At 35.4% G+C, this 26,358-nt stretch overlaps 4 protein-coding genes and 1 long non-coding RNA gene across 9 annotated transcripts; 3 read left to right on the top strand and 2 right to left on the bottom strand.

The window, feature by feature from the left end:
* LOC136775587 (G-protein coupled receptor dmsr-1-like) lies at positions 1-17,776 on the top strand. 3 transcript variants are annotated; one of them, XM_066730501.1, is made up of 3 exons: positions 1-205; positions 296-2,592; positions 8,727-9,769. In XM_066730501.1, exons 2-3 carry the CDS (start codon positions 1,602-1,604, stop codon positions 8,930-8,932), a joined length of 1,197 nt encoding a protein of 398 aa, XP_066586598.1. In that variant the 5' UTR covers positions 1-205; positions 296-1,601; the 3' UTR covers positions 8,933-9,769. The 3 variants fall into 3 exon arrangements, with proteins under 3 accessions (XP_066586598.1, XP_066586599.1, XP_066586597.1); XM_066730502.1 differs by lacking the exon at positions 8,727-9,769 and adding an exon at positions 17,700-17,776 and having other exon boundaries at positions 1-2,592; XM_066730500.1 differs by having other exon boundaries at positions 1-2,592.
* On the top strand, positions 12,592-14,243 carry LOC136775435 (SPRY domain-containing SOCS box protein 3-like). The gene is made up of 5 exons (XM_066730197.1): positions 12,592-12,792; positions 13,047-13,237; positions 13,318-13,561; positions 13,645-13,872; positions 13,951-14,243. The coding sequence occupies exons 1-5, from the start codon at positions 12,702-12,704 to the stop codon at positions 14,004-14,006; spliced, it is 810 nt and encodes a 269-aa protein (XP_066586294.1). The 5' UTR covers positions 12,592-12,701; the 3' UTR covers positions 14,007-14,243.
* Positions 14,217-15,852, bottom strand: Ogg1 (8-oxoguanine DNA glycosylase). 2 transcript variants are annotated; one of them, XM_066730196.1, is made up of 5 exons: positions 15,813-15,852; positions 15,432-15,515; positions 15,070-15,375; positions 14,431-15,009; positions 14,217-14,330 (listed from the first exon to the last, which is right to left on the bottom strand). In XM_066730196.1, exons 2-5 carry the CDS (start codon positions 15,503-15,505, stop codon positions 14,327-14,329), a joined length of 963 nt encoding a protein of 320 aa, XP_066586293.1. In that variant the 5' UTR covers positions 15,506-15,515; positions 15,813-15,852; the 3' UTR covers positions 14,217-14,326. The 2 variants fall into 2 exon arrangements, with proteins under 2 accessions (XP_066586293.1, XP_066586292.1); XM_066730195.1 differs by lacking the exon at positions 15,813-15,852 and having other exon boundaries at positions 15,432-15,776.
* LOC136775588 (phospholipase A2 hemilipin-like) lies at positions 16,333-22,111 on the bottom strand. 2 transcript variants are annotated; one of them, XM_066730503.1, is made up of 5 exons: positions 21,939-22,075; positions 20,123-20,346; positions 18,101-18,403; positions 17,704-17,979; positions 16,333-17,549 (listed from the first exon to the last, which is right to left on the bottom strand). In XM_066730503.1, exons 2-5 carry the CDS (start codon positions 20,311-20,313, stop codon positions 17,357-17,359), a joined length of 963 nt encoding a protein of 320 aa, XP_066586600.1. In that variant the 5' UTR covers positions 20,314-20,346; positions 21,939-22,075; the 3' UTR covers positions 16,333-17,356. The 2 variants fall into 2 exon arrangements, with proteins under 2 accessions (XP_066586600.1, XP_066586601.1); XM_066730504.1 differs by lacking the exon at positions 20,123-20,346 and having other exon boundaries at positions 21,939-22,111.
* LOC136775589 (uncharacterized) lies at positions 19,503-22,053 on the top strand. The gene is made up of 3 exons (XR_010822955.1): positions 19,503-19,716; positions 20,737-21,098; positions 21,178-22,053. It is a non-coding gene; the product is annotated as an uncharacterized lncRNA (long non-coding RNA).
* Positions 22,112-26,358: the final 4,247 nt, after the last annotated feature.

A 26,358-nucleotide genomic window follows, 5' to 3' on the forward strand; every position in this document is an offset into this window, starting at 1 on the left:
AAAGTCGAATGAAAGTTTAGCAGGAATATTATAGCAGGGGTTCTATTGAAAGTCTGCAAGGAAAAAATAGCGGAAGTCATCGGGAATGAATTAAGGAAGATCAATCCAAGCGTGAATGGAAGATACCAAAGGAAAATTTTTCACCAGTCATTATTCCATGGAGAAAATCCAGTGGGAAAAGTCGGCATAGAGGAAAATGCGAATGGTGGGGGTATTTAATTTTCCAAGATCTGTAATTAATATTTTCCGACGTTTTTCCATTTTCCACCAACTTTTCTTTAATGTTTTTTTTTAGTTTTTCGTGCTAAGCTACAAGACTTTTTTTGCTGGGAACGAAAGAAAAGCCGGAAAATTGCGATGATTTCCACGAGTGGGCGGAACCGAGTGGAAATTTATGAAGAAAATCTTCGAGAGCTTTTTGGAAAATGCAGTGGGGCTGCTTGTGGTCGTCTGGAAATATGCACGCTGGGAAAGATTTATGGCTGCGATACATTTCCGGTTGCATCATGGGCGAAATTAGCTGAATTAATTCGGCCGAATTGCACGCGTCCACTTCAATAACAATAATAATAATAGTAATAAGTGGATCGAAACTAGCTCGTCAATTCTCGACAGCTCGCGACAAATTTGTATCGTGCTAAAAACTGAATTCCTGGTGGACCTCTCGACGCATTTTATTAATCGTGCTGAAGAGAATTAATTGTGAACGTAAAATTATATTTAATGAACAATTTCCAGATTCGTTATTGAGATAAACGATTGGTACGAGGAAAATTGCACTTTATTGCGATGGGATTTTAATTAATTACAGGTAATTTTGTCAAAGGTATAATTCGAAATTAAAGAGTTCGTCGAATCGAATATGAGATCCAGATTGATACTTTGGTCATATGGACGAATTATGTTATATTCATTTGGGTACTTCGAAAGGACTGGATTAATCTGTAGATAAACCAATAAGCTTATCAAGCTCGAATAACGATTTTAATTCCCAATAGGACTTTATTAAATCCACGACAAAAAAAATAATTAAATATTTGATTGCTTGTATGTAATAATTTAATTAATAATCCAAACGATCGAGCAGAATTAAACGAATGAGAGGATTCGATTAAACAATAGAATTGGCTAAATTGCAAAAATAAGCGTAATTCATCCGAGTGAATGAAACTGGGAAAAAGTTAAAGAAACTGATATAATCGCCGATTAAAACTCCCCAAACGAACGAAAGCGGTTTGCGCGACTAAAACGCGAATAAATCAGGGACGATAAAATTATTATAAAAGAGAAATGTATAATAAGAGATTCTCACCTGTACCTTGAAAGATTTATGATAAAAAAGAACCCTGGATCTGTGAGAATACGAAGAAAAACGCTGAAAGTCGAACAAAGAAACTCGTAGGTGAGAAGAGAAATTAAATCCAAAAGAAATAAAACTCGAAGAACGAAGAAAGTTCGTTAAACTATATAAAAAAAAACGAATATACAGATCAAAAAAAGAAGAAACATTGAAAAAAAAGTCTGAAATTAGTGCAAGAAGACAATAAAAAAAAAAGAAATAAGAAGAAGCGTCCCTGAAGAAGAAGAAATAAAATTGAACGATGAATTCGAGCAACGTAAGCTTGTCGTCGTGGGAGTACAAGTGCGGGACGGGGCTGAAGGACTTCCGGGATTGGTATGTGGGTATTCATGGGTGGTCCAGTTTGCTGGTGTGCATTTTCGGATCGATCGCGAATAGTTTGAACATCGCGGTGCTGACTCGTCGAGAGATGCGTTCGCCAACGAACTTGATCCTCAGTGGATTGGCAGTGGCGGATCTTCTGGTGATGTTGGAGTACATCCCACTGAGCATCCACATGTACCTGTACAAGAGGTCCAAGAGAGACACTTATAGTTACGGTTGGACCGTCTTCGTGCTGTTCCACTCGAGTTTCGCTCAGGTCTGCCACACAGTGTCCATATGGCTGACCGTGACCTTGGCCATATGGAGGTACATCGCAGTGGCGTACCCACAGAGGAACCGAGAACTCTGCAGCTACCGGAGAACCATCTTCGCCATTTTAGCTGCCTACGTCATCTGTCCCATCATCTGCATTCCACTGTACATCACCACCGAGGTCTACTCCAGAGTGGAGAGCCTCGACCTTGACGGGAACATCTCCAGCGACGGAGCAGGCGCCATCAATACCACCCTGTACTACGTCAGACTCACGGAGACCACCAACAGCACCGGTGACTCCGAAGACCTCATGAATTTCTGGATCTACAGCGTGGTCATCAAACTGATCCCTTGTTTGGCCTTGACCATACTGATTCTTAGCCTCGTGATGGTGCTCCTGAGGGTGAAGAAGAGGAGAAAAGTGCTGACCTCGACTGCACTCCTCAGCAGCTCCGAAATGACCAAGGGCCAAAGGACCAAAGGGAAAAAGTCACTGAGGACCATTGACAAACAGAGACAGACTGATAGAACTGGGATGATGCTCTTCGCTGTTCTAATTCTCTTCCTCTTGACTGAACTGCCACAAGGTATCCTTGGACTACTGAGGGTTGTTCTTGGAAAAGGATTCTTTCAGACCTGCTATGTTATGCTGGGTAAGAGATGTTCTTGCTTTTATTCTTTCTTCCAGTATTATCATTTCTTCAGCAAATCTTCCTTGTTTTAGTTTGGATTTTTACGTTTGTTTGATGTTCTAGGATTGGGTTATGAATGTTGATATATATATATATATATATGGAATGAAGATGGGAAGATTTTATATTTTGTGGAATAACTTTTTATTATTAATAATTGTTTCGTACATATAATAAATATCGCGATACACGTATATAAATGTTCAGGACACTGAAAGGGTGTAGATTAACCTTGTTTATCTTCCTCCACCTTCTCTTTGTTCCTCCATCACAATTATCACTTAATCACCAGAGTCTTTGGAAATTTTTCACAAAAGCTAGTCTTTTCACGTCTCAAAACTATTTAGCATTTTCTAAATTACGCGATTCCTCGTTATTTCATAAAAGATATCCTTAACGATTCTACTTATAATACAGTTTTTCATCGTTTTAAAATAAAATTCTTTCCTACCTTCTTTGGAATAATAAGCTCTTGTTATTTTCCTGGGAAAAGACACTCTTCATGATTTCTATCAGAGATTGTTTCTTTTCCCCCTGGTTTCTTCAATTACCAATTAGCTTTGAAGAAAAGTTGATTAACTTTGATTCAATTTCGAGTTTCAGTTTCATTCGACTGTTTATCAAATAACTTTGATTACTTTGGAGGGAGAAGCAAAATAAGTAGCGAGGAGGGTTGAAAAACTTGTGTTGGCTGTAGCTTAAAACCCAAGGATCACTGTTTACTTGAAATTTTTGTTCAGATGAGATTAGAGTTTTTCTTTTACAAAGCTTGGCAGATTGGCATGATAAATTCTTTCTAGAAATTATCAACAAGTTATATATCGATTAGCTTTAATTACCAAGATACTCGAACACCCCTAAACATTTGCCTGGCAAAGCATGCCAATATTTCCTCCACCAGAATCCTGATCCTGAGACTCAACAGCTCTTCAACTTAACTCACAAAAACTTTTCACTGTTTTTCCTCCCTTTCCCTCTGCAGCACTCTGCAGAAACTTCAAAAACTCCAACTGCTCAAAGATTCCCTTTAATTTCCTTTAAACAAAAATTATTCTAAAACCTTGAAACCCTTTGATTTCGACTTTTCAATCATTCCTTTTGATTTTCGGTTGGAAATAATTCATTGCAAATGGTGCGTTTTAAAATTGTGATTTTTGCGAGGTTGGTCCATGGAAGAGTTTGTATTTTTATTAAAAAGAGGGACATTGTGGATTCCATTTGAAATTGCAAGAAGAAAATATTTTAAAGTCAGGTGGTTTTGGATTTCTGAAGAAAGAATCGTGGGAAAGGGAGCGAGATGGAATTCTTCAGAGAGCGAGAGTTTTTATTTTTATAGGAGAGGTAGGAGGACCCTTTGAACGAAAGGGTCGACGAGTGAATGGGCTCGCAGGATTTGAAATAGACTCCCTGGAAGCTGTCCAGTAAAATTGACTGGCTGCCTATCCAAGTAATCTTCATAATCCACGTAGATACCAAAATTGTCGTACTCGTAAAACTCAATCGCCCCACGGACCGAATTTAACTCCGTCAAATTTTCTTTCTTTCAAAATTCTCCTTAACGACCCTTGAAATTCATCCAAGCTTCTTCGAAATCTCCGCAATCTTCTAAAATCCCGAATAACTTTCTCCGATGAGGTATTTTCTGCAAACATGTCCATTTTCAAAGTTTCCCGAGGAAAATTTCCAATGGAAATTGTTTCATTTTCACAACGAGTTGTACAGCTTTTCCTAATTTTCCGGAAAAACCCTGCAGACTTTTCATCGGAAAATCGTTGTCTGCGAAAAATCAGACATTCCACAAATGCAGACTTTTCCAGGGAAACCCCGGAATGAAGATTATCTAAATTTCCCAACGGAAAATTCATGGTTCATTAAAATTATGCAAATTTTTCTGTCTGGAAAATTTGAATAGAAATTGTGAAATTTTCCAAATGAGTCATTTGGTTGATTTATGTTTTATCCAAATCGCGCAAAGTTTTATTAGACAAGATAAACGGCTACATTTAATAATAAACTTAAGTTTATATCCGACCTTTGATTGTATCAACAAAATAATATTTTCCATAAAAATCAATTTTACTCAGCGCGTAAATATAGTATTTCCAGTCAGGAATAATAAAAGTTTTCTCAACAAGAAAGGCTTATATCAAATTTCGCCCTTAAAAAACCTCCATTAAAATGCGCGTGCAGGCTTACGTAACCGAGACAAAAAATTCCGTAAAATATCCAGAGTTACCCAATTCATAAACAAAGTCAGTCATTTTTTTAGGTTAGGTTTATTGAAACTCGAAAAAAATGTAAAACAAAACAATACGGCCAGTTTATTATTTCTCTCGATAGTATAGTTGAAAACCTGGATGTTAGGAGATTCGAAAAAATAGCTATTGGAAAAGCCAGCTATATTTCCCGAGACCTGCCATTTTCATTCCCCCACCTCAAATAACAGAGGCTACATAAAGATTTTCCTCAACATCTTCATTGTTATTCCGACGCTGTTCGATATGGTGAAAACTCCGGTGGAAATTTCTGACCCTAGCCAAACTCGATCATTGGATACGGTAGGGTCCCTCCGAAAGATTACTCGATAATGATTCTAACGCCTCGCTCGCGACACTCTTATACGACGACAAAAAAACAGAAACTTTCTGGCTCCACTTTACCAAGCGTAGAGACATGAATTACAAACAGGAATGGAATGGCCAGAGTCAACTAACGAATAAAAATTGTAGAGAAAAAAACTCGAGAAAGATATAACTAAAATTGAAGAAAGGTAAATAAATAAACAGAGAGGGAGATATAGAGAGAGATAAAGAGACTGAAGGAGCGACGAGAGATTAATCGAGTTAAAATTGGACGGATTAAACCAACAGATGAGAAATATATACGCTATTATACACAACGTGAACGATGAAAAGGATAGGAAAAAGAGGAAAGTGGAGAGAAGAGAAAAAACTCCACACAAAGTCAAAAAACAATATGAAAGAACGCGATAGCTTGCGTGGCCAAGCTTTGTTTTGATTGCTACCCGTGAGCGTGAATGTGTGTGAACGGCGTGTCGCTGCACGCTCCTCAGCCTGAAACAGACTTGTTTGAATTAACGGTTATGGGATGTGCCAAGAGTTTTATGGCCGGAAGAGCTCAAATGGCACTGCAAGCATTGCGAAATTACATTTTACGACTCAGAATCTCACTTTGAAAATCACAAAGGGTAAGCCCAGCCCATATCGCATCCCCCCCCTTTCATTCCCTTTTAATCACACACCTCTATTCCTATCACTCTCTCACTCAAATCATCCATTCCTTCTGGAATTATTATTATCACCATTATCATCATAATAATATTTCAACTCCGCCCCCAAATTCGTAGCGTTATTATTCCTCCACCCTCGTGGAAAATTTTGCAAAAGTAACAATTAGGGGAGAAATTTATTTCAGCCTCGGGCTCTTGGAACAGATAATAAAAAGGATTTACGAGAACGCGTGAGAATGATGGATTCGTAGCAAACTGCGTGTGACGCACCGAGTTAACATAACTCTGAATAATTTTAAAATGGAGGGATAAAATTAAAGGGGAGGGTAGAAAAAAATATCCAAGGGTGAGTTTGTTCGAATCGGCGATTACGGTTTTGGTGGAGGGTTTCAAAGAGAGTTGGAAACGGGACTATGGCAAGAGTAATGAAATCGTTTCCACGCTCCGAGTCTGGAATGAGAAATCTATAGAGCTTTTATAAACTCTCGTCGAATTTAGTTATTCTTCTTGGATTGCTCCAGGAAAAAAAGTCTGTAAAACCGCTTAGCAATTCAGTGTTGCTGTGTATTGTTATTATTATTGTATACGTTACCGTGCAAGCGCTTGTACAAGTATCGCCAATACGTTTGTTTACATTTTTCTACGTAAATAGATGTAAGAGTCGTGTATATCAGTTTATGTAGAATAGGTGTACGCGCGTGTGTTTTTATATACGTGTGCGCCGAGGGCAAAGTTTACCCAACTAATGGTGAAATAATCCCTCGGCGTTCTCATTGTAAGAAAACGTGAATTATTCCGTGACCGGAAAGGTAGAGGCAGGAGTGAAGAGAGTGGAGCAAAAACTCTTTGCCTAAGTGATAACAGGTGCTGGAAACTCTAGTGGCATTTGTTACGTCCCATGCCCTAATAGCAGGCGTGTTTTTCTTAATTCACTTTGCAAATGATGAGGTCTCGAATGAACCTCTTTAGATTTAACGCGCTACGATTCGTTACTCTGACACAATTTAGCAACCGTTTTATTTAAGCATTTTGACCCATCGACTATTAGTACCCTCTGTAGTTCAAAGTTTCTATTACTATCTCGTCCATTGAACTAACGAAAGCGTCGTTGCAAGGCATTGCTGAAATAGATCGTCGAAAAGATGGTATCGATAAAAATTTATAGGTTAGGATCTAAAATGGACAATTTTAAAACATTTCAGGTTCAGTCATTCGTAATCGCTAATTCCGCTTTGTTTTTATTTTACTGCGCGATAGCGTGATGACTGAGTTAATAATGGAGAAATTTATTATCAGAATCAACAGCTTGTAAGGATTAATTCAGTTTTTTTCCTTTTACTGCTTGACAGTGTCATGAATGAGGCATGGTATAATTTAGTAAATGTTATTCATAGAATGCACCGATGGGGATCTAATCCATATTTGCAATGGGGAAAAAGTGATGATACAAGAAATTAAGGTCGTGTTGTTGTTAAAATTTAAACAATGTTATCGATAAGTTCGGAACATTAAAGAGAATCCTAAATAAAGTTTTGAAACACGTCACATTAAAATAGCTCATAAAAGATACTCGTATATGGTCTTATAATAAGCCAATTGCAAACTATGTAAATTATAGCATGCTGATACTAAAATATAAACCATTCTATATAATAATTTCATGCAGATAATAGAATTCTCGTCAAAGTCGTAAATCCTAACCAAGACCATGCATTAAATTTGTTAACATAGTTCCGATTTACGATGTTAAAGGCCTGTGTAGTGTGTAGGGGGAATTGCGTAGTATAGATTGCAATTGCAATAAAACTGAAGATTACAACTAAGACTTTCATAAAAAGCGAGAAGATGAGCTCATAAAAATGGGCTGGTAGGTCTTGAAACAAGAGGTCTGAGCAGTTTGTCAAATAAGATCCACCTTGTAACGCAACGCGTCGAGAGTGAACTTCGTAAAACTAAACCTATAGGTTGGATTTTACGAACGTAGTGTTGCAAGATGGCCGATGCTTAAGTTATTGCTCGACCAATAAGGAGCTCGATAGTTAATTGTGCGAAAAGTAACGAAAGTGTAAGAAATGAGTAGTTTGTTACGATGAAAAATGATGTAGTAGTACGAAATATGGAGAAAGGTTAGCCTTTACAGTGTACTCCATCTTTTGGAAAGTTAAATAAAGTAAATACGAAGATTTATACGAAGAAACAAAAAGTTGATGGTGAATGAATGAAGTACCCATCATCCTTCTCCATTTCACACAAAAATAAATCATATTTTTTCGTATTTAATATTCATAAAGTATAAACTATACTTGTTCGAAATAACATAAATTACTTTATTGTAAAGTACGAATGGCAACTCAAAGTGCACATCTTCGTAAAGTATCTATAAATGCAAATGAGTTCCAACTGGTTCCATACGATCACAATTACATTTTTCGAAAATACCTTTACATGGTTTTTTGTACCAAATTTATTAAACTTTAAGTATGATAAGTGAAATATTAAAATAATATACTTTTGTCGTCGAAAAACTTGCTAGAGGTCGATCGTTCGATGCTAAGTTCGAATATAATTTTGAGGTTATAGTAATTCCGTGTGTACACTAAGGACATGTTTACACGATCACAGAAATGTGTCAAAGTTGTTTGACAAAACAAAAGTTACTATACACTAGTCGTGTAAATACACAAGTTTGTACTCATATACGTTCAAAAATATTGAGTGTGTACGAGAACTTTCATACACCTCGGGGTGATCGTCTAAACTAGCCCTCAGGGTTAAAAGTAAAAGTATTTTGAAAAAGAAAGAATTAGATAGATAACTGAAAGCTTGAATGGTTTTTATGTTTCAGGTGACGTGATCGACAGTTTGACACTGCTGAATTCTTCGATAAATTTTATTCTGTATTGCGCCATGAGCCGTCAATTTCGAACTACTTTTACTCAACTTTTCTGCAGTCGTCGACTAACGCGGTGGGCAGTGCTGCCCCAACAACTGACGGAGAACAACGGCAACACCGGAACTAATCACACCGTCACACAAGTCACTCAAGTCTAGCGATCCTTCGCCCAACAAATTCTTTGCTGCAATCCCAAGTGAATTACTACCAACTTTAACAACGAATTCTCGTTTATATTAAATATTCATTTTCTTCGACAAAGCTTGTAAGAGACAACTCATCACCCTGTAGCAGGGCCAAACTTGCGTAAATATTTCAGTAACAACGATAAAATGCTACAAAGTTACAGCGTTACCTTTCAGCAATATTCTTGATACATAACTGCAAGTTTGATACACGCTGTTAGGGCGCCATCCATCATCAGTTTTATATAATCGAGTTAAATCACAGCAGCTAGTTATTATTAACTAGTTGATTAATATGGGATCATCTCTTGATGGTATTATTATATTAATAATCAAATTTAATCCATTGATTCTAGTAGAGCATCCATTAGTGATTATAATGATTGTTGTACTTACGTTTTAATTTACTTGCTAATTAATTTTGCAAGTTGATTCCGTCAGCTGGCAAGATGTTTTCATCATTTAATTGAAACTGCTAATGGTTGGTACTTAATGCGAGCTGTTTCTTGCTCAGGTAGCAAATACCAAAGGATTTGTTTGGGCCCAAAAATCAATATATTGTAATAATCTAACCTAAAATAGAATTAGTGAGATGGAAGATAACAATGGAAAATTAGGACTCGGTATATTTGGTTATTTCTGACGAAAAGTGCCAATTGAGTCAATTTTCAAGAAAATTGTAAATAGTATTAATCATACCATTGTTCGAGATATATATATATATATATATATCTGTGCTCTCTTTCTTATTTTCCGAACCTCGACGTTTGAGGAAATCGAAAATGAATAAATAATAATTATATTATAATAGTCAACTAGCATTTAATCTAGTCGATAAAAACAATTTTATAGAAACTTATTAAATGTGAATTCGTACGTGAGAACTCTGACAATTTTGTGAATCGTGGTAGATAAAACGGAAGAAAAAAGAAGATGGCGCTGGGATCATTTGGCGCTTGACCCACCCCTACGGAAAATGAAGAAGATGCACTTTTGCGCGAAAATCAAGCTGAGCAGATGCTTGCTAGTCGACAGAATGAATAATTTATCACAAGATATTATCGACCTACGTGAAGATTCTCTGTAGCTGCCTTCGGTGCTATCTTGCAAATAAGCACCACTACACTTTCGCAGTGCTACATCAGTTGCTCTAGTGTGCGTGTGCAAATTATGCAAATGTATTTGTATACGACGAAACGCAAAATCCGTTATAAAAGAACTCCGACCAATGTATAAAGTATCTCAATCCCCCAAACTTCAACGTTTCGTGGTCCAACGATGTAGTTTCTATTCAATTTTTCTCGGAAAACAAAACATAATAGAATGAGAACTGTGGTGGGGAAAGGAGGCGGGACCCAATATAGCGATATCCTTCAAAATTGTTTCCGTTCCATATTTTGTATGTACAATTATTGACCCGTTATCTTCCAGATAACCGAGATGATTGTGAACAAACACTTCCCCATGAATAAAATATGGGACATACGAAAAAAGTGTTTAATTTGTTGTCTAAACTTTTTATTTAAGATCAATGTATTTATGTATATATATTTAATTTGCGAATGTTAAATATTTCAATTCACAAGAAAAAAGCGAATATTCTTATTTTTAAATTCATTATAAAAGACTACGAGATTGTTAACGCGTTGAATTCCGGAACTTCCGTGGATAACTAACGGAAATTCGATTTTCACGCTCTTAGGAATTACTTGTTCCGGAAAAAGCTTTACTGTTATTATTAGTGTATTATGAATTATAGTTGGTTAGAATCTTTCGTTTACGCTTCTCTTCATTACACAACTTTGAGGCTAAGACGACGCACTCAAAGTTTAGCGATATTTTCTAACCTAACTTTTCCAGCACTCAACGCGTAAAGTAAATGGATGCGTTAGCTAGACTTTTATGCGGTGATGGAAGCACGTGTCTCGAAATTTTTCGAAATACATGACTTGTTTTTGAAGTATTCTTTTCCCTGGTAGCAAAGTATTATATAAATAAGTATTTATATATAAAGAGTAGAAAATATATCATTTGTTAATAAATCTTTAATTATTCCGATGACATGAAATCAAATCCTCTGATTAAAAAAAAAATATTGTATAGAATGCGTGAACTTAAAAATCATCGTTGCAATTTTCGTAAAATACCTAATAGTAGTCGAGTGCCTATCGCAAGGGAGCTGGTAAATTTTATCATAGCAAACAAGGCCCTTTTATCATTTATGATTACATAGGAAAACCGCGTGAAAAGAGGGATATAATGATAAAGGGACTGTTTTAGTAGGTTTGATAATAACCCTTTCGTAGATTATTTGCTTGTTCCAAATTTTCTTTATCACTGACCATAAATTAAATTATTCTCGTGAGAAGGTGTTTCAGCGCATCTGAGCGGAAGAGATTCCGACATAATGAAGTTTGCGTTGCGCGTGTACGGCTGAAAAATAACGAAAAAGAAAACGAGATGGCTTTGTAATTATTCTCTCAGAAAAAATGAATAAAACACAGAAGTTCTTGTGAGTAAGTATCGACGTGTCTAAATAAGCGGAATTAGCTGTTATGTGGGACAAGGCGTCGTTCAATATCCGGTGAATCCCTCGTGGACGATCCCTCATATTTCTCATTCTGCTATATACCCATGAAACGCACGCGTAAAAGCCAACGTCCTGGAGACTCACCCATAATACCCAAGAAAGTCGATATAAGGTTTTGATTACGCTGACACGTGCTAAAACTAATGCATTGCTTCTCGCGTAAACATACTTTAATCATGCTTAAACATGGATTAAACCCATTTAAATTGCCGTTTTACTCACCTACATAACCTCCTTATCTTATGTCTCATCTACGATGTTGAAGATTTAAAGATCGATATGCTGACACCTTTACCTTAAAAGCACCTATTTTAAGCTCGTATAATTATAAACCGTTCTGAAAAAGTTTAGATGCAATATGAGGATTATGCTCAACTTTATTTTATCGAATGTCGTATAACCTCACAATCTTGAGTGAATTTCGCGTCTAACGTAGATCGATATAACCTATACGTATAAACCGAGATCAGCTTTTTATCCGCTGCATAAAGATTTTTAAATCTTCTTCACGAGATCCGAGAAGACAGAGCCGATGCGGAACTTTAATTAAGTTGACACAGAATCAATTCTCTTATCGAGTAAACGCTTCCTGATTAAACAGTTATTCCTTACACTGCCTTACAGAGTAGCACATTAATTGGTAAAAATCAATATGACGCTTAATTTGCGTAGTGGAATAAAAATTGACTTCCTGTTTCAAATTATTGATCATTGCTATTCGATCAAATTCAAATCAAAACTAGTTATAACAGAAACCGTAAATGTGCTAATTAGGGTATTTTTTTTATTTTAGGAAATTCATTAAATATTATTATTTTATTTTTATTTACTTTCACAATTCTGAATAAATTCTTATCAGAGAATTGTTATTTTTAGGGAAGAAAATTTCGTTTTGGCGGTAAAATTTGAATATCTCGAAGTTCGAGAAGTGCGGATCGAGATTTATCGCTAGAGGAAGTTTTCCGGTTCATTCTAGAATTTCCTAGAGGACGAGTGACAGTCGTATCAGGGAGGGGAGAAATCTATATATAGAGGCCTATAACTTTAAACGTATCTGTAATGCACGTTTCAGACAGTGATGTTAAAGGACAGGTAAAAACATAAAGCTGTGTAAGTGAAAGTGATACATTTAAAGGTTACAGGTCAGTTAAAATGACTCTTGACTATTTCCCCAACAAATCATCAAAGTATTCAAAATTTTGCAAATGCGAGGAAGATGATTGCCTCTGTGGAGAAAGTAATGGTAAGTAAACGCTCATTGTTTTCATTCCAATTCAGTAACGTTTACCTCAGTCAGTTTTCAAAATGATAAACAAACCCCATCAAAACAGTAAAGAGTTTTTAATTGGTTATGTAACAAAAAAATTTCCTTTTTCCTATAGGATATCAAGAAGTTAGACTGGTCTCATTTTTGGTTTATATAAATCCATTGTAAACTTCATTTTTTTGTTTGTTGTTTAATCATTTCGTCATATTAAATTATTGTATTATTTATAGAGCATGAGTGGATATGGGATACAAATTTTGTATGCAATTCAATAGAATTATCGAAACATAATTTAGAAGTCAAATTTCATCCTGGCTTCAGTTCAGGAACAGCTGCCATAAGAGGAAACACACCAATGGAAGGAGGAAAGCATCATTTTTGGGAAGTTAAGATGCTCACTGGGATATATGGGACTGATGTGGTATCTAAAATTGACTTATAAAATTATACTCAATATTTTTAATATACTTTGTTTATCGACATGATATGTTATGCATTTAGATGATTGGTGTAGGAACCAAAGATGCTGATTTAATTGGTGCACGGGAAAATTATTGTTCACTATTGGGGAAAGATCAGCAGTCTTGGGGTTTTTCTTATAAAGGTTATATTCAACATGGTGGGGAAAAAAGAGATTACGCTTTAGCAAATAAACAGATTTGTTTTAAATCTGGTAACTTAGTAGGAGTACATGTTGACACTTGGAAAGGAACTATTGAATTTTATTTGGACAGAACACCACTTGGTTAGTAGATAACCTTTTCCTCATTATTATTAGAAAAATTCCTTTTAGCAATGAAATTATATTAATTTCTACTTTATTTAAAGGTGTAGCCTTCACTGGATTACGAGATATTCCTTTGTACCCTATGGTTTGCTCTACTGCCGCTAAATGTAAAATGAGAATTACCTGTAGCTCATCTATGCCATCATCACTTCAAATGGATTGCTTAGCAAAGTTGACATTTGCTCAAAAGGCATACCTAAGAAATACATTTCCAGGACTTCATTATCTTTCAGAAAGTATATTTGCAAATATTCTTCAAACAGATGATGGTGATTACTTTATAAAATTATTGTAATTTGAATAAAATTAATCATTATTTGTAATAACATAAAAATTGCATTTTAAAGATAATAGCTCTGATTATGATGATGACGAACTTTTGGCATCTATAAACCACCTTTAATTACTTGGATACAACAGAAGAATAAAATGGAATAGGATTGAAGGTTCTTAGTGCCTATTAAAAGATGAAATTTTAAAAATCAATTATCACCAATGTATACGGAAGACTTCTGCATTTATCTTTTAAAAAAACCAAATCCTTTAACTTTAGCAAATATTTATTAATTATAGTACTAGAAAACTATAATACTTAATAATGACTTTTCAAATAGCATGACTAATCTTAGGCCGGTATTCATAGTCGTTACTTATATTTAAGTCTGAGTTTTAAAGACAGTTACTCCAACGTTTCCGCTAGCATTTGGATGTTATTTTATCCTTTTACCTATTCAAATTTTTTAATATTTAATAATTAGAGATAGGTACTTTTTGTATGTGTAAATACGTGTAAATAAAGATTTAAACAGCATTAGTTTTTTAATTACCATAGTTTTCTGCAATTTTTAGTACTTTTGGGTGATGGTTTTCTTTCATTTTTGCTATTTGATTTGGTACTAAGTTTTGCACAAAAAACGATGGCTTGAGCCCAACCAGCCATTGGCCCCCATAATTGACTTAAATGGTTACAAATTTCTTCATGAGTCCTAGGGGTACATGACTTTATACGTTTTAAATGGGGTAAATAGTAGACTTTAGCCACTTGAAAAATATGAGTATCCACTGGAATTGCCTCTAAATGTCCAAGCGACATCAAACAAATGCAGTCTGCTACTTTAGGACCAACTCCAGGAAGGCTGATCAATGATTCTTTGGCCTTCAAATATTCTACCTTATTATCTTTGTGCAAATTCTCCAACCAATTTCTACCACCTAACTCTATTAACTTTTTAGCTGTTTTGGCTATGTATGCAGCTCTATAACCAAATCCTTCGTTTCTTAAAATGCTTTCTGTATTTTTACCAGCCAACTGTTCGATAGTAGGAAAGTCATAATACTCTTTATTATCTACTATTCCTATCTTAGTACCAAAATATAAACAAAGCTTCTCTACCATACCTGATATTCTGAAAAATTAAAATTGAAACTTTACTGTGATAGATAAGACAGACAAATATTTCAATTACCTTCTTATATTATTGTTGGAACTACAAATAAAAGAAAATAAAGTCTCAACTACATCTTGATTTAAAATTCTAACACCACAAGCTTTATCAGCGCACTTTGCAAAATATGGATCCTTCAGTGCCCACTTTTCACAGTGATTTTTTAAAGAAACCTCGAGTCTAAAATATTTGCTTAATACTAAATCATATGATGTATTATCAATCAATGGTCCATTAATGATATAAAACAAGTCAGTTTCAGTTTGGTTTAATGTCCATACATTCCCAGCAAAAATCCCTCTATATCCATTTCCATATTCTGTCCACCTAAAATTGTTTAAAAAACTAAATACGAAGAAGGTTTAAAAAAATTTAATATTTACCTGAAGCTTTGTCCACCTTTTAAAGTAATTTCTAAATTTAATTCGCCTGATGAACAAATTAATTTCCCTTCCATTTGGATGAGTCTTGTTAAAAGTATTATACAAGCTTTCATTAAATGCTTTGAGTCGGTATCTTTACTCGAAAGCCGGGATTAAGTAGGTATACCAAATTCAATTTTTTATGCGTACACCAATTCCTAAATATATTTTGTTTTGATAGTTAAATATATGAAATATTATATGTATGAATTGATATAAAGTTAATTTATAATAAAAAAATGACAAGTAGAGGAGAAAAACATTGTGAGAGCTATTACTACTATCAAAAATTTAAGTTGGTACACCTAATTCATCCCGAATTTTTTGGGCGAAGACACTGACCCTTAAAAAACTAATTTATTTTTATAAACGATCAATTGTGATTATACAATAAAAATGACAGAATAAAATAATTAAAAACACTGAAACAAGATTAAATATTAATGGAATAAAAATATATCTTTTATATCCCCTATATCTATAGGTACAATCACCCGCTCTAGGCGCCATTTTTGAAGTTGACGATGACAGAGATTTAAATTCAATCGCTAAATTTTAGCAACACTAGTCACATGATCAGAAGTTGACCCAAACCGCGATATCAATAAATTCAAAATCTTAAGAGTTTTTAAAATTAATTTAGCAGGCTTCTCAATATAAAATAAGGAAAAGAGAGTATAATGTATATTGGCATATATTTTAAATGTATGAATATAAATCAGAGATGTACAAATTGGTAAAAATTAATGGAATTGCTCATATTAAATGTACAGAATACGTGAAAATATTATTATTCTGATAAAAACTGTTTTAAACAAAGAACTAACATTTTATTATTCATATAAATACAAATTCTTCTGTATAATTTGATATATCTTAAATTGTTTATTATCATTAATTTACTCGTATATTAACAGCACTCACTACCAGCTATCCATCAATATATTGATATGTACAGTATTGTAGTGCTAAATAAAAAAATTTACATTGTTTCTTAAATTTATAGATAAGTTAGAGAGCCAAAAAATAAAGAAATTAATTCTGCAATAAATTAAAATCACGTAACTTCTAACGATTAAACATGTCTTTTATTAAAAACTTATTTGTATATCGGATTAAATTAATTATATCTGGATATGAGCTATATAGCTATAATAAATAGTCTAGACTAATTTACTTGCTTATCCTAAGAGTATTCCACGTATGATATGTGATACATACAATCTTCAGAGTCTCCATAATAAACATTAAAAATCAAGGATTTATATAAATCATATTGCTCTGTCCTAATCTATCCAAAGTAATATTCCGTGAACTTAAAGCTTTCTTGAATACTAAATAAAACTAAATAAAAATCCCATATTATCTTACTATACAAGTGTTATACGGTATCCTTTTTTCCCGTGTCTACCGATGGAATAAAATCGTCTCAGTTGTTTTATTAGTCCTTGGTTAAGACGTAGTCATATGATAGAAATTAAAACTACATTATACATCCCTGAGATATACTATTGACGATAGGTAAAATGTATAGGGTGCCGCTTAGAAAAAATGACAAAACCGAAGTTTATTTACAAAAATCTGAAACTCTATAATCCAAAATAGGAACATAACACAATAATCAATTTTCTTTACTGAAAATCTCAAATGACTAATTCCAGTTAAGAACAGTTCACGTAAAAATTTACTTGTACTTTTCCAATTCATTTACACAGCGAGTCTATTATTAATTTTTAAACGAATACACAGATAGAAAATTTCTAAAGGACTTTTTTACTCAGTACCGTCTTATCAATATACCTACAGTTTTCAGTTTGAGCATTTTTTAAATAACACCCTGTATACATATATATTCAAATTTTGTATATAGAATTTTAGTTACACTTTCAGTAAGGAACGTTGTCACGTAAAAATGCTTGTTTCTTATATTTGTAACGCATACATTTACCCCACCATGACTGTTTCACGCAAGTCTTCTGCGCCTTCAGAACAAAACATTTAGTTTGTAGAACGTTGAAGAAGATCTTACCGATAAAGTTCGCCGAAGATGCGCTTGCCATTTTTAAACACGTTCGAAATCTACAACAAAATGTTAAATATAAATACTGTATGGTAACAAATAAAATAATGCTAACAGATAAACAATCAAATCAGCAATTATAAAAGCAAAAAGATGAATGTGTCTAAAACAATTTGATATATTCTTAATTTCATATTCTTTTGTGGTAGTAACCTCTCGTCACAGGCGCAATGCATAAGAGTGGATATTCCCCAATTGAAAAGACCGTATCGAGTCTCAAAGGCAGGGATGAAAAATGGACAGGCAGTGTCGTGCCTGCGACAGCAGGCATCGGCTACTCCAAAACCGCCAAGATTTGTGTATTTACTGGCACGGTGACCTCGCCCACACCACTTAGTACCCGGAACCAGGAATAATTCTCTTCTTCTACGACTTCTACCCGCCATCACTTCACTCCTCTGCCTTTTGGAGTCCTTCAGGTACAGCATCCTAAAAATTAAAATTTCGTCTTCATCAATTGAGTTATACTAAACAAATATAGTTTATTAAATCCAATTTTTATATAAATATTATAATTAATAATATCTACTTCAATCTAATTTCTATTTACTTGTGGCGTTGCTCTTGGAACAATTTTTGTTTTTCGCGTTTTCTGAGTTTTTCACAGCGGTCAGTCAACTTGGTCATCGATGACAACCAAGGAAATCGCTCATTGGTCAATTGTGAAAAGCCAGCATTCTCGAACTGACTCCCGTTATGGCTTGGAGATCGGGTCTTCGATAAGCAAGGATTTTCCTCGAATCTCCTGTATTTTCCCATTGCGCAATCCGTTAAATCGTCACCTTCGTATACCAACTGCAGTTTCCTGTGGACGTCTTCCCGCCATATTTGTCTCAAGGACACATTTGTATTCCTGCTTGAAGAATAAAAAATAATTAAAAATGTTTCTTTATGAAATTTTGTATTAAAAATTTACTGATAAACTTAGTAAAGAGATAAGAATTTCTTTGAATACCAATTTTTAACAAATTTGTGCAGGTTAAGGGAGAGGATTTTTTCGACTAGAGGTGGAAGATTAGAGGTTATTGGCAGGTGGTTGGAAAAGAGCTAAATCCTTTAGGTTTGAGTGCAAAGTGGCGCTTCGCGGTTAGAAAATTCTAGCCATCCTCGTGAGAGCTGAAGCAGATGAGAAACTGACACAACTCGGCTTGGCAGGAATTGTATAGCACCCGAAAACAAAACCCCACGTGCCAGTTCCGCTTGACCAGTGTAGAATCAAGAAACCTCCCACTAACTCCCACCGATAAAACATCATTCAAAATCCTCTATGTAATTCTTTTTCACATAGTAGTCTTATTAAAAACAAAAACAAAAAAAAATTCCATTAACCAAAAATTTTTGGAAGAAGGTAACAAGTCACAAAAGAACGATAGAATTATGCACGTTTTATTATTTAAATGATTCGTGTCTATTGCTGTGTCAATAAAGAAGGTAAACAAAGAGGGACAAAGGGGGCTCAGTAAGACAATAATTCAAGAAGCGCAGAGCTGAGGTTTACCCAAGCAGCTTTTGATCCGTGTGCACTGGGATTGAATTAATAGAAGAGAACCAGGTAGATCAATCGTTTGAATTCTCTCGATGGTATGCATTGGGTTCTTTCAGGCTGTTTCAGGCATTTGACGTAAAGCGGAGGCTCTCACGGCGAGTATTGGCAGGATTGGCAGCGCTGAAAGGCGCCATTGTTTTCTCGCTCGCCAACGGTTTTCCTTCCTTCCCTCCACTCCCCCTTCCATTCCATTTCTCATCCACTATCTCTTCCCCCCCCCCCCCCCTTTACACCTTGCTGCCATCGTCCATGGAAAACGCGTCGCGGAGATTTAGCCCCATGAAAATGTTATTTCATCCAGGAAACACAACATTCTACTGCAAAGACCTCCCGGAAAACTCAAAAATCAACTCTTGGGAACAACGCTCTGCCAGAATCAGCCAAAACCCACGAAAATATGGAAAAGTCCGCGTGAAAGTCAACTATTCAGAATCATTTTATACTGGGGATGGAAAATCCGTGGAAAAGTTTTATTTCGTATCTTTTTTATTACCACAACGTTAGGCTAGTGAAATTGCGGGATTATAAGGAAATCTAACCTACGGAATGATTCTTTATCGAGGCTGATGGACTTTATTCAGTTCTTATAGCAAATTCAGACACTTATTGTATTTGAATCAGTAAGTATCCTTTTTTTCATTACTGTAAAATTGAAGGATAGAGATTCAATATACATTAGAGTGTAAGCAGTGTTTGAATCCACTGTTAGAATCTTATGAGGAAAGTGAATTTAACCCTTCGTTCCTAAATCTTTGTGTTTTACGTCTCGCGTATTTATACTTTTAATAAACTCAACAAATGTACAAAAACATCCATGCTAATGTCCTAAACCTTTTATTTCATAATCAATTATAATGTAATTATAAAATACATTTTTCATAGATTTTCTTCTTAAATAATAGAAGCAAACTTCGTAGGAAAGTAGTGAAGTGATCGTTTTGGCTTAAACACGAAAACCGCAAGTTTATCGACGAAAGGTTAAGTGACAGGTTTGAGGTTAGTTTTTACTCAGTTGCATGTTCATACCCCCATCCAACGACGGTCTCCAGAGCGCAGAGCTCCGGCCTGTGGATGAGTCGTTCGAGTTCGCCGTCCTGTAAGACTCTAGCGAGAGAAAAGACAGTGGAGGACTCGTTGCTGGACTTTAGAAAAGTCCGATCGTCCAATCGAGATGCTTCGCCGAACGGCAACGTCAGAAACAGCAAAAGCATCAGCATCGGACACGCTTTGCTTTCTGTACCCTCTTCTTCCTGAAAAAGCGCTGCCAATTCTAACCTCAAATTTGCTTTTCAATTGCTTCTCTCAAAAAACACAGTAGTTTCTAAGTGGCAAATAATTTTAAACTGTAATGCTCACACCATAAAATAATTAAATAAAAGTCAAGCCAGGTTCAATGGATCCTATACAAAATAAATTTACACTTCTTTTTCCTATAGAATTCAGATATATTCTTATTATTGTCAAAACTAGCGCCACATATTTCGATTTCGAATACATATTGTCTAAAACGTTCAACTACAAAATTAGCGAGAGTCTTTTAGATCCCGTGTGACCATTACAGATTAGAATCACTGAGACACTATGCCCTTCTTTATCCGAAGATTAATGTTGTATTTCGTTTTTTTTATATTTTTTTACAGAAATGACACTGCATTTTTAGTCATTGAAAGAAATCGTTTTATGAATTACCTGTTTATTGAGTTCAAAATGTTAAAAAAGGTAAAGGAGATAAAGAAATCATTTTAGCCAATTAGTGATGCTTTAACGAGATTTTAGGAATAAGCTTAAATGGACACTGAACGTATTTGGGGTCAACATTTTGCATCTGAAAAGACCTTGTCGTTGACAAAGCCGATATTATTCCTCTGCGAGAAAATAGTCTGGCAAGTGGCCACCTAGGCTTCAATCTTGTAACTTTTGCTTTTGATCGAGAGATAAGCCTTTCAACTTGCAACTGACTTCTTACGTAACTGACGAAAAAAAACATTTCTTTCAAGAAAACGTAATTTAATAATGATTGCCTGTTGTATCAATTATGCCAATAATTTAATAACATTATTTGAATAATTACATATTTCCAGTATGCTGTACGGTAACAAAAATATAATCCAACGTTATAAAATTCTCTCTATTTTCAATAAAACTGGAGGAATTAAAAAAAATGATTACGCAATATGCTAAAAGATGGATCTTTAAAGGTAAAAAATTTAAATTTGCGATCTGTGCAAAATTGATTAAATCAAAGAGAGATATTTTAAAAGAGGAAAATTTGAATTTGAATGTGGAACGTTTGAATAGCGTCGTTCGACAGATTTGCCAATTCAGACATTCGTGGCGTACAATTATGTAATTATGTAAAATGTAATTAGTTAACATATTTAAAATTTAAATATTAATGATTTTTTCTTGTTGTAGCTAAATCAAACAATAAAATTGAATACTGGACAAATTGTTAAATTTTCACAAATTTTAAAATTCGAACAGTGAAAGTAATCCATAAAAGCCAATAGAATCACTATAATATAACTTAATTCACCATGTGATCAATTTAACACTTAACGCACTTCACCATAATCCATTGAATATTTCACCAAATTAACTTATTTCATTAAACCACAATTTATTTGCATAAAACAAACTTTTCCGTAATTTACTTGCTTGAATAAGGTTCTATGTGGCAAATAAGAATAACAGCAAAACAATACAGTATTAAAAATAAAATAATTTAAATAATATTGCAAAATTTTAAGTATCATAAAAACTGTATGCAGTTTTAAAGAATTGAGAAAAAAACATTCTTTTCCCGCCCGAACAATGAAGGTAATTTGAATTTAGGGATTACCTGATAAGGATCAAATGTCGTTTTAGAAAGAGACGCGAAGAGTGCACGTGCGATTGCAAGTTGGCGAATGAACGAGCGTTCAAGATTGAGCTAGTCATAGAAACTGGCTGGTTCGGTTAGTGCGCTCTCCCTTAAATAGCGTCCGCCCGGCAGTTCTACTCGCTCAGTTCTGCTCGTTCTGCTTGTCCAGTTAAGCTTGACACACGTAAAAGCTCTTCTATCGGGATTCTCTAGCTGCCCCCTTCTCCTCTCTCTCTCTCTCTCTCTCTCCCCCTTCATCCATCCTAATGCGACTCTCTATTCTCTTCAATATCCTCCATTCTCTTCTCCTCTCCTCTCTATCATTCTTCTGCTCAGTCGCAAGGATCCACCCCCCCACTCCTTCCCTGCTAACCTCTCCTCCAATACCCCGTCCAAGCCACATTACACTGAAACAGATTTTCACTGACCCCCACTTTACCCCCCTAAGTGTTTTGGTTTTCACCCTTTACTACCTATTTTTCTTATTCCAATCTCACTCGTCTTCATTCACGTAGACATACCACACCTGAAAGTATTTCTAACCTCTTTCACAATTACTCTCATAATCCTTCAGTTTTTGCCCAAAAACTTTCCTCATTTTGAAAGGTCTTTGGCGACCAAGTTTTTCTTCAGTCTCGTCATTGATACGTGAAAAGTGAACGACGCCTCGTTTGCTAGGTTAGCTTTCGCCATTCGTCAAACTTAATCTTCCGTTTCTTGCTTGGCACGCTATCTATCCACACCTCCGACGCTTCTTTCCGCGACCAGCTATTTGTCTATCTCCCTTTTTTTTTGCACGTCAACCAAATCCACCATTTTGCTCATTAAACCCTCTATCATAGCCTCGTCTTTTCCGTCTGGCAAAATCATATTTTTTTCTTAAATAGTCTGCTTCTTTCTATTAAACACCAATAAAAATCATTAAGCCATTAAAAGAATAACCTACCGTTAGATACAGGTCAAACGATTTATTCCTATTTTTGCAAACTTTGTGTAAGAACTGGACGGAGCATAACAAAGTACTGACCTCTCATTCTGCTTGGTTCATGAGTAATTTTATGCTGTGTAAACTCTGTTTAATTCTTGGAGCTGTGTTCTTAGAAACTAATATTAACGAGTCAGGTTTATGTGAGCAATTAAAAAATCTTTCAAACCTTAGTAAGGTCAAGATCTTGAGTTCTGGCACCGAGTACTTCTCGCGCCAATCGTGCATAAGTGAATCCGTCTATACGTTTCTGATTGGTCGCCAGTTTCAGAATATCCGAATGAAATTGGCATCGTATCAAGACTGTTCAAAAATCGAGCAATCAAAACTACCAAAAAGTAAACAAACGAACAATAAAACTCCAAATGTCTCCAAAGTTGGAATTTTGTTTTGTATTCGAAAACTGTGTTTAGAAAATTAAACTTGATAAATTCGATAGAAATCAGAATAAAAAACCGACAAAGAAAGTTGAACAAAGTAAACAAGTAAACATTGACGAGCCGGGACAAAGTAACGCGGAGAGTGATAAATATAGGTCTAAGAAAAGGAATAATCATAAGAATAAAAATTCACGTAGTTGGGAGAGGAAAAGTCTGGAGAAAGATTTACGGGTTTTTCGGAGGTGGAAAGCAAGGTAATCGGCAGAAAATTAATTGGTGGATCGGAGCGTGAACGAGATGAACTGTTGAAAAAAGAAGTGGGGGCGGAGTGGGGGTGTTGGAGGGCTGAAAAGCTGCGGTGGTTTCTATTGTTAGATGGTGGTGTACTTAACAGTGGAAAAGGCTGGAAGAGGTTGAAAGAGGCTGAAAGAGGCTGAAGAGAGGCTGGTAGTGGTTCTTCACGGCAGGGGGCGAGGGCCTTCAAGGTGAGAGGCCGTAAGTGACTAAGGCAGTAGTCTCCGGGTCTCCGGCCAGCAGCCGATTGTTACGAGGGTCCCGTTTCCCTCGCCACGCCACCTCGTAAAGGACACCGTGAATCTATCCCCGTCCTCGCTCAGCCTGCAAGCAATTGCTTCTTTCCACCCCTCCCCCCTCTACCCTCCTCGTTTTTCTCTATGCTGCCATTAAATTCTTCCACAATCCTCTTTTTTTAGCCAATATTCCGAACAATCAGAACCTTATGAAACTTTAGATTTGGCAGCAATGGCGTCAAGACGATAAAAAATTTATATCAGTGTGACGTCATGGCTAATATTATTATGTCAATCTAACCTCCTATGTTACTCTACCGATGACCAATATAATTATTTGAATTAGAATAAAGATAAAATTCTTTTATTATTCTTAGAGCATAAAGTTCTTAAAAGAGATTTGTAGTTATTCGAGTTTGTTAGGAGGCTTAAAATTGATTTTTCTGATTTTCAATTAGTTTGAAAAGGGATTAAACTGGAGGTGAAACTTGGCTATCGCTAATCTTTGGATCCCGAATGAAGCTTTGGAGGTCTGGATACTAACTTACCATCGGGTCAACCAACTGGTCTGTAATTATCTCGATATGAAGTCTGCCACAAGTTAGGTTCTCAATATTCAAACTGCTAGGTACTGCTCTTTGTCGAAAAAAAAGTCTCCGTGAACGATTTAACCGTATTGGTTAGTATTGAATTGTTACGGATAATTTATTACTTCTAGTATTAACGAATTAGGGTTCGATGAGTAGTATTGATCACTGGGACGGGCTTCGGACCCTTGAAATTGAAACCTGTTTCGAAAATAGTCCTGTAGGTTATTAAGAACTGATCTACCCAGCCGGGTCTGAGACTAATTAATTTTTATGGCTTCGGGTTTCCACCGACCAGGCAACATTCTTTCCTGAACCTGCAGAGGAAGTCCTAGTTGTTTTATGGTACGCTAATTTTGCCAACATAATCTTAAAATATAAAAATCGAGTTAATAGTTTTATTTCTTTCATTGACTTCATAAATTTCACGAGATACTCAGCATTTCTATATAATTGTGTAAATATTGATAAAATGTAAGAGGTAAAAGTAATGATCGATTCCACGGGATATTTCAGATGGCCAATAGTCCGTGGATAATCCGATGACCCCCTAAAGTTACCGACGAGTAACGGTTTGATCGATTGAACGAATACGTTGTGGACGCGTCACGTGACCGTTGTATTCGTTTCGCAAAATTTTTCTCCTATCTAAGGATTTATCTCTTAATCAATCAAATCCTTATATCTTATTCAGCAGATTCACGGGGTATTCTTCTTATATAAATGTGCAGATAAATCTCGTTTTATCCAAATTTTTTCTCCTTAACGCCAGCGCTTGTATATAGTCTGTTTATCTAACCTATAAACAACTCGCCAGTCGCCATATGCGACAAGTGTGCCATATTTGTCGCACGTAGCGTCTCCAGCAGATCTAGCATCAATAGAAATGCTTATAAATCCATTTTGCAGCTGGCACAAAGTCTTATGGGATAAAAATCTTACTTTTTGCAGTAAAGTACATCATTTTTACTACGAACTCATCACGCTTTATTCGACACTGAAGAAAGTTTTAAACGAGAGGTTAAGTGGCATAATTCAACAATCAAAGTTTTATAACAATTATCTGGTATTTGATTGTACACAAGACGAGGATCTACCAAGTTTTTTTAAGATATATTTGACTTTATCGGAATTAAGAATTCAATGAATGACACATTCGTCTATATTTACACATCCCGAAAAAGCGTTGTAAGTAACTAAGAAAGTTTTGCTCTGACAAACGCGCATAAAACGCATCGAGGTCAAAGAACGAAATGAAGGAAGTTCTTCAGAGAATTCCATTTCCTTTCTTTTCGCCCGAACTATCAGCAGGTTACTTTTTATTTTTGTCCCATCGCTGAATTTACAAAATTGCTTGAATATCGAGCTAAGCTATGTTTACACACCTATTATTATAGCAATTTTGAGAAAAGGTCAAACACATCGATTTTAGATACTGCAGGCAAGAATGAGAATCAGAATTTTTTCAGGCTACAAAGGAACAGGACTAAAGTGGAATCCTTGTATAAATATATAATTAATTGAGATGAGATCGACAGAATACTGATTTTTCTAATCCAGCAGATCTATTCATTGGCAGTGATCAAAAAAGAAACTAGGACCTTTACATCTTTTGTATAGTTAGGGGACAAGGAAGGATGGGACGATGTCACAATTCACTCTTAATTGATTTTACGATGTACCACGTTATATTGACCGTGAAGATCTGTGGTGACGGCGCTTTAGGGTAGCAGCTGACACCCTGGTGCAAGTCACGCATGACGTCCTTTCACAAAACTCGCAGACGCTCCAGATTTTCCAAGAATTTCACAATTTTTAATCTGTAAGTTTTGCAATTTTTCTTGTTTTCGTAAATCATTATTTTGATTTAGATTTGATTAACCAACCTGACAACAATAAAATAACAGTGATTGCTGA

Source organism: Prorops nasuta, unplaced genomic scaffold (genome assembly GCF_024137725.1).
Source record: "Prorops nasuta isolate Cenicafe-Biocafe unplaced genomic scaffold, Cenicafe_Pnas_1.2 PNAS00008, whole genome shotgun sequence".
NCBI lineage: Eukaryota > Metazoa > Arthropoda > Insecta > Hymenoptera > Bethylidae > Prorops > Prorops nasuta.

Bases quoted from the DNA above. Each gene is read 5' to 3' on its own strand.
- LOC136775435 (XM_066730197.1), top strand. From the start codon at position 12,702: ATGACTCTTGACTATTTCCCCAACAAATCATCAAAGTATTCAAAATTT. The intron at 12,793-13,046 runs GTAAGTAAACGC...TATTATTTATAG, and splicing joins CCTCTGTGGAGAAAGTAATG to AGCATGAGTGGATATGGGAT. The intron at 13,562-13,644 runs GTTAGTAGATAA...CTTTATTTAAAG, and splicing joins TTTGGACAGAACACCACTTG to GTGTAGCCTTCACTGGATTA.
- LOC136775588 (XM_066730503.1), bottom strand. From the start codon at position 20,313: ATGCTGATGCTTTTGCTGTTTCTGACGTTGCCGTTCGGCGAAGCATCT. The intron at 17,980-18,100 runs GTAAATAGAAAT...TTTAATTTTTAG, and splicing joins TTCCAAGAGCAACGCCACAA to GATGCTGTACCTGAAGGACT. The intron at 17,550-17,703 runs GTTACTACCACA...ATTTTGTTGTAG, and splicing joins CATTGCGCCTGTGACGAGAG to ATTTCGAACGTGTTTAAAAA.
- Ogg1 (XM_066730195.1), bottom strand. From the start codon at position 15,544: ATGAAAGCTTGTATAATACTTTTAACAAGACTCATCCAAATGGAAGGG. The intron at 15,376-15,431 runs GTAAATATTAAA...AAACAATTTTAG, and splicing joins AAAGGTGGACAAAGCTTCAG to GTGGACAGAATATGGAAATG. The intron at 15,010-15,069 runs GTAATTGAAATA...TTAATTTTTCAG, and splicing joins TCCAACAATAATATAAGAAG to AATATCAGGTATGGTAGAGA.
- LOC136775587 (XM_066730500.1), top strand. From the start codon at position 1,602: ATGAATTCGAGCAACGTAAGCTTGTCGTCGTGGGAGTACAAGTGCGGG. The intron at 2,593-8,726 runs GTAAGAGATGTT...TTTATGTTTCAG, and splicing joins GACCTGCTATGTTATGCTGG to GTGACGTGATCGACAGTTTG.